The sequence below is a fragment of the Salvelinus fontinalis genome, chromosome 7 (assembly GCF_029448725.1).
Source record: "Salvelinus fontinalis isolate EN_2023a chromosome 7, ASM2944872v1, whole genome shotgun sequence".
NCBI lineage: Eukaryota > Metazoa > Chordata > Actinopteri > Salmoniformes > Salmonidae > Salvelinus > Salvelinus fontinalis.
In genome coordinates, this window is record NC_074671.1 from 16,477,581 (window position 1) to 16,488,009 (window position 10,429).

The 10,429-nt window shown below is 42.5% G+C and overlaps 1 protein-coding gene across 1 annotated transcript; it reads left to right on the forward strand.

The window, feature by feature from the left end:
- The first annotated feature begins 239 nt into the window (after positions 1 to 239).
- On the forward strand, positions 240 to 4,375 carry LOC129859090 (piggyBac transposable element-derived protein 4-like). The gene is made up of 2 exons (XM_055928458.1): positions 240 to 347; positions 1,259 to 4,375. Exon 2 carries the CDS (start codon positions 1,641 to 1,643, stop codon positions 2,328 to 2,330), a length of 690 nt encoding a protein of 229 aa, XP_055784433.1. The 5' UTR covers positions 240 to 347; positions 1,259 to 1,640; the 3' UTR covers positions 2,331 to 4,375.
- The last annotated feature ends 6,054 nt before the right edge of the window (positions 4,376 to 10,429 follow it).

Sequence of the window (10,429 nt, forward strand, 5' to 3'; positions counted from 1 at the left end):
CATGTTTGTTTCCTTGCAATCAACTGTTTGTTTGTAACACAACTAAAAAGATGGGTCAATTTTTTGCGGGACGTATTGATCCGAAAAAAACGATTGGAAGACAACGAGTAATGAGCTCATTGCCCACCAATCATATGACCACTGTCTCTTTGATTGACTGTATTTTAACCCAATGACCACTCATCGTCTTGAAATCTAGCTGGGTAGATAGCCAATGAACAGAGGTAAATGGCACTATCAAATGGTTCTTTGTTTGGAGACGAACTCACACGGTAAACGTTTGCGCAATTGCAGTCTTTGCAATTCGCATTTCAACCAGGAAGGACTGAAAGCGATTACGCACAGCGGTATTTCGGCAACGTGCATCTTCAGCTGTATTTTTATCCAACATCATGGCAAATAAGTCTGGGAAAGCTAAATCCAAGACTAGATATAGCAATGTAGAGACAATTTTAGAGGAAATTGATTGTGAAAGCGATACAGAAATGTTATCTGAGGAAGATTCTTTTAGTGAACATTCGTTTGATTCTGAAACTGAGGCCTATTTCTTGAATGGAGAGGATATCGTTTTGGAATGCCATTGTTTGAAATTAATAATATAAAATGTTATTTGTGATTGTTTTTACGTTTTAGTTGCAATATATGTGTGTGTATATATATACACACACACACACAAACATAGGCTATGGGTCGTTCACATACATACAAACGTATCCTCACTCACAATGAATAGCCTACGTGTACGTTACACATTTCATAAAATGTTAATATATTGCAACTAAAACGTAAAAACAATCACAAATAACATTTTATATGATTAATTTCAAACAATGGCATTAGCATGACAAGAACTTACCAGTCCAAAAATATATCCTCTCCATTCAAGAAATAGGCCTCAGTTTCAGAATCAAACGAATGTTTATATATATAATATATATAAATATTATATTGTATATAATTATATAAATATATATATAAAAGAATATGTATGTGAATATGTATGTATGTATGTATGTATGTGTATGTGTATATGTATTGGTGTAGAATGTAACAGCCCACCCATACAGCCAGCAGGTGTACTCTATTTTGGCTATATATTATGGTTCAGGGAGCATGTCCCAAAATGGATATGATTTGAAACCACACTGTTTGTTGCCTGTACTCTCTCTATATATAAATAAAAATGCATATGTTTATTATACCTGTTGATACAGGGCTCATATGTGAAACTATTCTAACTGAACATTTTAATTCACAGTGGCACTGATTCCGACTGGGAGCCCCCAGCACCGCCCCCAGCGCCAACTTGTTCATCCAGCCGGACCCCTGCTGTCTCTGGGCCATCTACCGGTGTGAAGGCACCGACAAAGAAGCGGAAGAGGGGAAGTGTGCCACCTGCTAGCGAAGGGACAGAAGGGCGTTGGCACACTGTCCTAGAAGATGATGTGGAGCCACCCCAGCCAACTTTCCGACCGAAAAGGAAGCCAGGACCTCAGGTGAACTCGAGCACAACATACAGCCCCCTTGAGCTTTTTCAGTTGTTTTTCACCCAATCTGTTGTAGGTTCACTCGTGTCTAACACGAATAAGTTTGGGAAGAAGAGGCAGGCAGGCAAAAAGGTAGCATGGAAGCCCGTATCCATGTCAGACTTTTACTGCTACCTTTCACTGGTCATCTACATGGGGCTGGTGAAGCTGAAAAGCCTGACGGACTACTGGAAAACGTCATCACTCTACCAACTGCCTTTCCCCATGACTGTTATGTCCTGCAAAATGTTTCTGGTTGTTTCACAGGCACTTCACATCAGTGACCCAAAGGTTGATGAAGAGAATGACAAGAAGAGAGGCACAGCAACGTTTGATAGACTGTGCAAAATCAAACCTCTCTACTCCAGCATTGTTGAGGCCTGCAAGACCTACTTTCAGCCAGCCCAGAACCTGTCAATCGATGAGAGGATGGTAGCCTCAAAGGCCAGAATTGGCCTCAAACAATACATGCGAAACAAACGAACCAAGTGGGGTTACAAGCTGTTTGTGTTGGCTGATTCTGTGTGTGCATACACATGCAATTTCTTTGTCTATGAGGGGAAGAACACTTGTGCGACTGGTAAGGGACTTAGCTATGACTCTGTAATGGAGTTATTGGATTTTCAACTGCTAGGGAAGGGCTACAAACTGTTTGTGGATAACTTCTACACAAGCCCTACCCTGTTTACAGACCTTAGGAAGCGGGAGGTGTGGGCTTGTGGCACCATTCGTACCAACAGGGTGGGCTTTCCGAAGACCAAGGTGAACGACATGCCTAAGCGGGCTGAGCGGGGGACCATGTGATGGATCCGTGAAGATGGCCTGCACCATGCGATGGATCCGTGAAGATGGCCTGCACCATGCGATGGATCCGTGAAGATGGCCTGCTGTTTGTAAAGTGGATGGATACCAGAGAGGTGGTGATGTGTACAACTATTCACAAGTCCTTCAATGGGGATCATGTTGTCCGGCGTCTCAAGGATGGTGCTGGGAATTGGACCACCAAAAATGTCCCCATTCCAACTGCAGTAAAGGACTACAACAAGAGCATGGGAGGTCTGGACCTATCAGATGCGCTGATAGGCTATTACAATGTTCTGCATAAGACAATGAACTGGTACAAGACCTTCTTCTATCATTTCGTCGACATTGCTGTGGTGAATGCATTCATCCTACACAAGGAAATGGCTAAGAGCTGTGGAAAGCCCTTCCTCACACAGAAAGCCTTCAGAGAGCAGCTCATCAAGGAGCTTGCTGGCTACAGCACCACTGCACCACGCCCTGTCCCTTCTGCTCCTGCCACAAGTGTTCATCTGCCCAGATATATTTGTGCAGACATGGATGCGCCTAAGGGCCAAAAGGGCACAGCATGGAGGCGTTGCTGTGTTGTTTGCAAGAGGAAGTCCCCCATCACATGCACAACATGCTCGGTGACCCTCTGCTTTACATCAGAAAGAGACTGCTATGGCATCTGGCATCGACAGCAGAATATTGTTTAGAGCTTTGGCAAAGTGGGTGGGGTTATATCCTTCCTGTTTGGCCCTGTCCGGGGGTCTCATCGGATGGGGCCACAGTGTCTCATGACCCCCTCCTGTCTCTGCCTCCAGTATTTATGCTGCAGTAGTTTGTATCGGGCTAGGGTAAGTTTGTTATATCTGGAGTACTGTTCCTGTCTTATCCGGTGTCCTGTGTGAATTTAAGTATGCTCTCTCTTTCTCTCCTTCTTTCTCTGAGGACCTGAGCCCCAGGACCATGCGTCAGGACCCCCTGGCATGATGACTCCTTGCTGTCCCCAGTCCACCCGACCTTGCTGCTGTTCCAGTTTCAACTGTTCTGCCTGCGGCTATGGAACCCTACCTAAACTGTTCATTTTTACTCTTGAGGTGCTGTCCTGTTGCACCCTCTACAACCACTGTGATATCCACCCGGCACAGCCAGAAGAGGACTGGCCACCCCTCATAGCCTGGTTCCTCTCTAGGTTTCTTCCTAGGTTTTGACTTTCTAGGGAGTTTTTCCTAGCCACCGTGCTTCTACACCTGCATTGCTTGCTGTTTGGGGTTTTAGGCCGGGTTTCTGTACAGCACATTGAGATATTAGCTGATGTAGGAAGGGCTATGTAAATACATTTGATTTGATAGAGGACTGAGGGTATTCCAAATATTGAAAGTGTGTAAATAGTCACCCATGTTATTTTGTAAATGTATATTTATTTATTTTTTCATTTTTTTTTTCTATAAATTTCCCCCCCCTTTTTAAACATTTATTTTTCATATTTTTTTCTCTATTTTTTGGGGGGGGTGTTAGAATACCATTTTGGTATTTTGTATATAGTTATTTGTTTCAAAATGTATACCTTCACCAATTTGGCCACTAGGGTACTTTTGGGCTACTTGTGTGGGACACCTGGGTGACTTCATGATAAATGTCATGTAGCACACTCATTTTGGAAGTTATCATTCTGAAACTTTGCACAAGTACTGTTGCCTTATGTTTTCCACTGAAATTGTCCCCATATTCATATCTAAATGTTTGTTTTATCTTGTTCATTTTAAATATGATGATACAACAATTAAAATGAAAAAACATATGTTTTTTTCATTGTATTATCAAGACCAGATCTATTGTGTTATATTCTCCTACATTCAATTCACATTTACACAAACTTCAGAGTGTTTTCTTTCAAATGGTACCAAGAATATGCATATCCTTGCTCCTGGGCCTGAGCTAGAGACAGTTAGATTTGGGTATGTCTTCACTCTCTCTATCATCCAACAAAAACTCAGAGCCTTGACAAACTGTGTGTGTGTGTGTGTGTCCAACCCTGGGCAAATAAATAGAGCTGAAGGACAATTATGGCACCTCTAATGGTGATAAAAGGAATGCAGGTGTGGGATAACTTTTATTCTTTTGCATTTCACTGTGTCCCTCTCTCCACCCACTAGCGCTCACTGTTTCCCACCATTGTCACTGAGCAGTCACACATACACACACACACACACACACACACACACACCCTCATACTGTGTGTTCTTCATACATACACCCACAGACACATTCTCACAAAAACAGTCACACAGTTAACGTAAGTTGTGTCTGCATATAAAGTATGTGCAGATTTCTGGCATGATGGTGTGAGATGAGGATTACGGTCCCAGAGATTTCCTCTTTGATGATTGTAACAGTTGTGAATAGAAACAGAGCAGTGGACTGGGAACCATTGCATGCCTATATACGGCTTTGAATATAGTAAATGTTCTTTTAAGTTCTCTCACACAGATATATTTACAGTAACAGATGGGGGATGTATAACCTCACTACTCAGCTTCACATATACGCTCAGTGTACATAGTCAAAGCACACTCTACATAGTTTGGCACTAGACAGACCAAAATGGCGGAACTTTAAAAAAAATCAGTATGCTGGAGCTGCTCCATGTTCGTAACCATGGCATGGTAACCATAGCGCTGTTGCCGTGGCGCTGTGCTGTGATCATGGTGCTGTTGTGCAGCAATAGTGTAGCCGTGACTAGACTAGGGTTATCTACAGTGGCAGTCAGTGCTATCCTGCTGGGAGCCCTCTAGCGATGTACATCATTACATGCTCTATCACTGTGGAATGCCTATACACCCTCTTCCCCCATTAACCCATGAAATGCATTCCCCCCTCCTCCATCTCACCCCCCCTCCATCTCCCTTTAGTGTGTGTAGTTTACTGTATTTATACTTTGAATATCGCTTTTCAACTAAAAGTTCATATCACTAGAGGGCGTCTTTAAAAATCCAATGCAGACATTTTTCTCTCAATATCAAATAATTTCTGGGTAACAATCACTGTGATTGTTTTCAATTAAAATAGTAAAAAATTAACAAAAATAGCTTAGCAGAGGGCAATTTCACAAGCAATAATTTTACTAGGACTGTCTGGGAGTGGTCTGAGTGAGGAGGGGAAAATTGAAAATGAGCTGTTAATTGCAGAAAGGTTTAGAACTATCTTATTGGTCTATTAACTAACTTGTTGCATGGTGATGTCACCAGGCAGGCCAAAACTCCATCCCATCAAAACAGGCTGAAATTTCAGGTTGTCTTTTCAAACAGCTCTTACACTAAAAGGGCATTATCATACTTTTCACAATTTCACAGTATTATTCAAACCAGTATTATTCCAAAACACAGGAAAATTCACATTTGTCTGCACTGGGCCTTTAAAGTAGCTAACCAGCCATACAATACTGTTTCATGCTGCTGTATATCCACCTCTAGTAGAGATTAGAGGACCCAGAGAATTACAGCAGAATAGAACCTTGTGATTATCATCTATAGGCTTATTATCATTTTGGAGATTTAGGAGTTCGACCACGTGAAATCCTTTGTTCACTCTGTGGTGTCTCTTTCTACATGGCCAGGGGGAGAGAGTCTCCACCATAACCTGGGTGTAGGAGAGAGTGAGAGAGGGGGAAGCCACGACCTACACCCAGAAAGGGCCACGTCATGACACACCCTGTTTACAACAAGGCACTAAAGTAACACTGCCAAAAATGTGGCAAAGAAATTAACTTTTTGTCCTGAATACATAGTGTTATGTTTGGGGAAAATCCAACACCATCACTGCGTTCATATTTTCAAGTATGGTGGTGGCTGCATCATATTATGGGTATGCTTGTCATCGACAAGGACTAGGGAGGGTTTTAGGATAAAAGGAAATGGAATAGGGCTAAGCACAGGCAAAATCCTAGAGGAAAACTTGGTTCAGTCTGCTTTCCAACAGACACTAGGAGACAAATTCACCTTTCAACAGGACAATAACCTTAAACACAAGGCCAAATATACACTGGAGTTGCTTAACAAGACAATATTGAATGTTTCTGAATTGCCTAGTTCCAGTTCTGACTTACATCGTCTTGAAAATCTATGGCAAGACTTGAAAATGGCTGTCTGGCAATGATCAACAACCAACTTGACTCTTAAAGATTTACCCAGAACGACTCACAGCTGTAATCACTGCCAAATGTGATTCTAACACGTATTGACTCAGGGAGTTGAATACTTATCTAATCAAGATAAATCAGGGTTTTATTTTCCTTTTTATTTATTTTATTTTGTGTAGATCATTGAAAAAAATTACAATTAAATCAGTTTTAATCCCACTTTGTAACACAAATGTATTTATGCTTGCCATAAAAAAGGGTTGGATGCTTATTGACATTTCAGCTTTTCATTTTTAATTAATTTGTAAACATTTCTAAAAACATTACGGGATAGTGTGTGTAGATCCGTGACACAAAGTGTCAATTGAATCCATTTTAATTTCAGGCTGTAACACAACAAAATGTGGAAAAAGTCAAGGGGTGTGAATACTTTCTGAAAGCACTGTATGTGCTAACAGGGGTATTCAACATTTTACCCTACGAGGTCCGGAGCCTGCTGGTTTTCTGTTCTGCCTGATCCTTAATTGCACACACCTGGTGTCCCAGGTAAATAGGTCCCTGATTAGAGGGAAACAACAAAAAAATGAAGTGGAACTGGCTTGAAGGTCCAGAGACGCATTTGAGGGTGTTACTGGATACCAGCAGAAGAGAAAGAGAGTGGAGTTGGTTCTCTGTGTACATGCCACACACAGGGGATCTGATGAATTCAGAACCCAATATAATTACAGTGTAATTGGACCCAAACCATCATAATAGTTTGTTAATTTCACACTTCATTTTCACATTCATCATCATTTCCATTTGAAATAGGCCGGCTAGGTTTCTTCTCCACAAATCAGATACAGAGTAAACACGATAGCCCCCATAGACAATAAAAACCTCTTTCCAGCCATCCTCCGTTTGTTCTGTTCATCACTATTCTCGGACGTCAGGCTGGGCTCTGATTCAGCAACTCTCTCTGCCTCTGTGCCCAAGTTTTCAACTTCAGTTTTATCACATCTACACACCATTCATTGTAGAGTAGAACAGCCCTAGCACCCTTAGCTGCATCTCTCACTTTCTTGTTCTTGCTCTCTCTCTCTCTCACTCTCTCTCTCTCTCTCTCTCTCTCTCTCTCTCTCTCTCTCTCTCTCTCTCTCTCTCTCTCCTCTCTCTCTCTCTCTCTCTCTCTCTCTCTCTCTCTCTCTCTCTCTCTCTCTCTCTCTCTCTCTCTCTCTCTCTCTCTCTCTCTCTCTCTCTCTCTCTCTCTCTCTCTCTCTCTCTCTCTCTCTCTCTCTCTCTCTCTCTCTCTCTCTCTCTCTCTCTCTCTCTCTCTCTCTCTCTCTCTCTCTCTCTCTCTCTCTCTCTCTCTCTCTCTCTCTCTCTCTCTCGATTCAATCATCTAACACCATTCCATTTGTGCCCCATTCAACTTTGTAATTATGTTTGTGTGTGCGCGTGCACACACAGGCTCCTCACTCTGAGCAGTGATTGCATGTCATGTATGCATTGATCGCTCCGTGATAATGCATGAATGTGACATGAAGAGTCAGTGAGTGATTGTGTGTGTGTGTATTTTTTTTTTCCATCATTCTGGGGATCAGAAGTCCTCACAATGATAGTAAAACAAGGACAATTCGGACTAGTGGGGACATTTCGCCGGTCCCCTCAAGGAAAAATGCTATTTTAGGTTTAGGAATTAGGGCTAGGGCTAGTGTTTGGGGTGAAGGTTAGGTTAGGTTAGGTTAAGTGTTAGGTTTAGGAATTAGGGCTAGGGTTTGGGGTGTAGGTTAGGTTAGGTTAGGTTAAGTGTTAGGTTTAGGAATTAGGGCTAGGGCTAGTGTTTGGGGTGAAGGTTAGGTCAGGTTAGGTTAAGTGTTAGGTGTCACGTTCCTGACCTGTTTTCTGTTGTTTTGTATGTGTTTAGTTGGTCAGGACGTGAGCTGGTTGGGAATTCTATGTTGTGTGTCTAGTTTGTCTGTTTCTATGTCAGCCTAGTGTGGGTTCTCAATCAGAGACAGATGGTAGTCGTTGTCTCTGATTGAGACTCATATATAGGAGGCTTGTTTTGTGTTGGGATTTTGTGGGTGTTTGTTTCCTGTCTCTGTGTTTGTTCTGCACCAGATAGGACTGTCTCGGTTTTCACGGTTTGTTATTTTGTTTGTTGTGTGTAGTGTTCACTTGTTATTATATTAAACATGTTGAGCACTGGCTACGCTGCGTTTTGGTCCTCTCTTTCACCCCAGGAAGAAAGCCGTTACATTAGGTTTAGGAATTAGGGCTAGGGTTTGGGGTGAAGTTTAGGTTAGGTCAAGTGTTAGGTTTAGGGGTTAAGGAAAATTGGATTTTAAATGTGAATAAATTGTTTGGTCCTCACAAGGATAAAAAAACAAACGTGTGTGGGTGTGCCTGGTATTGACAGTTGTGTCACTGTGAGGGACACTGGCTGTATGTCTTCTGCATGTATAAATGAGAGTGAGATCTTCCAATAGTACATACAGGGGCACAACTTTCACTGGGGATGGGGGAGGGACATGCCCCCACATTCTGAAATTGCATTTCTGTCCCCCCCAGTTTTAACATTGGAATGTGATACAAAACAAGGCACTTCTAAAACCAAAGTTGCACCCCTGAGTAAATATATTGCGTGACAGTTCACAATAAGTTTAGAAATGACGTGCTGCTGGATGATACGGATCCTCTCTCTCTCTTCTTACCCTTTGCTCTCTCTCTCTCTTTCCTTGCCCTTTGCTCTCTCTTTCTCTCTCCCTCCCTTTACCCTTTGCTCGCTCGCTCTCTCTCTCTCTTTAATCTATCATCCCCTTTTTGCTCAACCTCCTCCTCCTATTTTCTCTATCACATAGTTCTCTACTCCTTTCCCTTAAAACACATTATTCCACCCTTCTTTTCTCTCCCTCATATATCTTTCTTTCATTTCATCCTTTCTCTCCATCTCCTGTCTCCCTCTCTTCTCCCTCTCTTCTCTATCTCTCTGTGTCCCTCCTCATGTCTGTTCATTCCAGCTGCAGGCCACTGTTACCCGTGTGAAACTCGTTATTTAAATCTGTAGATTCAGAGACCCACAAGGGAAACAATGTTTAATGGATGAACACAAATAAATAGCTTTGATTCCCTCCCTCAATTTCAGCACAATGCAACGTCAATTGGGACATGAGCATGAATGCACACACAATCACAAGCACACCCTCTTCATTCACACTTACACACAAAATGCACAGTGCACAAACACTCAACACTTTCTCTGCCCGGCTTTCAGTCTCTGTTTTTCTCAGTCTCCCAGTCTGAGAATCACTCTCGTTGTTGCTACTCATCTCTCATGCACTCTTTAACTCTCTCTCTGTCTTCTTTTTTTAGTCGTTTTTTTAACAGCATTTTTATTTGTTTTGTTGCCGGGGGGCACATGATCCATTTCATACAATAGGTTTAAGTTGTATAAAAAGTAGAAAAGAAAAACAGTAAGAAATACATACAGAGTTTAAGAGACAATAAATTCAATAAAAAAAGGAAAAGAAAAAAGAAGTGGGCCTCCAACCCCAACCTCTCATCCACTCTCCCAACATGTTTCCATCCACCCCAACCTCTCACCCACTCTCCCAACATGTTTCCATCCACCCCCAACCTCTCACCCACTCTCCCAACATGTTTCCATCCACCCCCAACCTCTCATCCACTCTCCCAACATGTTTCCATCCACCCCCAACCTCTCATCCACTCTCCCAACATGTTTCCATCCACCCCCAACCTCTCATCCACTCTCCCAACATGTTTCCATCCACCCCAACCTCTCATCCACTCTCCCAACATGTTTCCATCCACCCCAAACTCTCATCCACTCTCACAACATGTTTCCATCCACCCCAAACTCTCATCCACTCTCCCAACATGTTTCCATCCACCCCAAACTCTCATCCACTCTCCCAACATGTTTCCATCCACCCCCAACCTCTCATCCACTCTCCCAACATGTTTCCATCCACTC

Coding starts and splice junctions, on each gene's coding strand:
- LOC129859090 (XM_055928458.1), top strand. CDS start 1,641: ATGTCAGACTTTTACTGCTACCTTTCACTGGTCATCTACATGGGGCTG.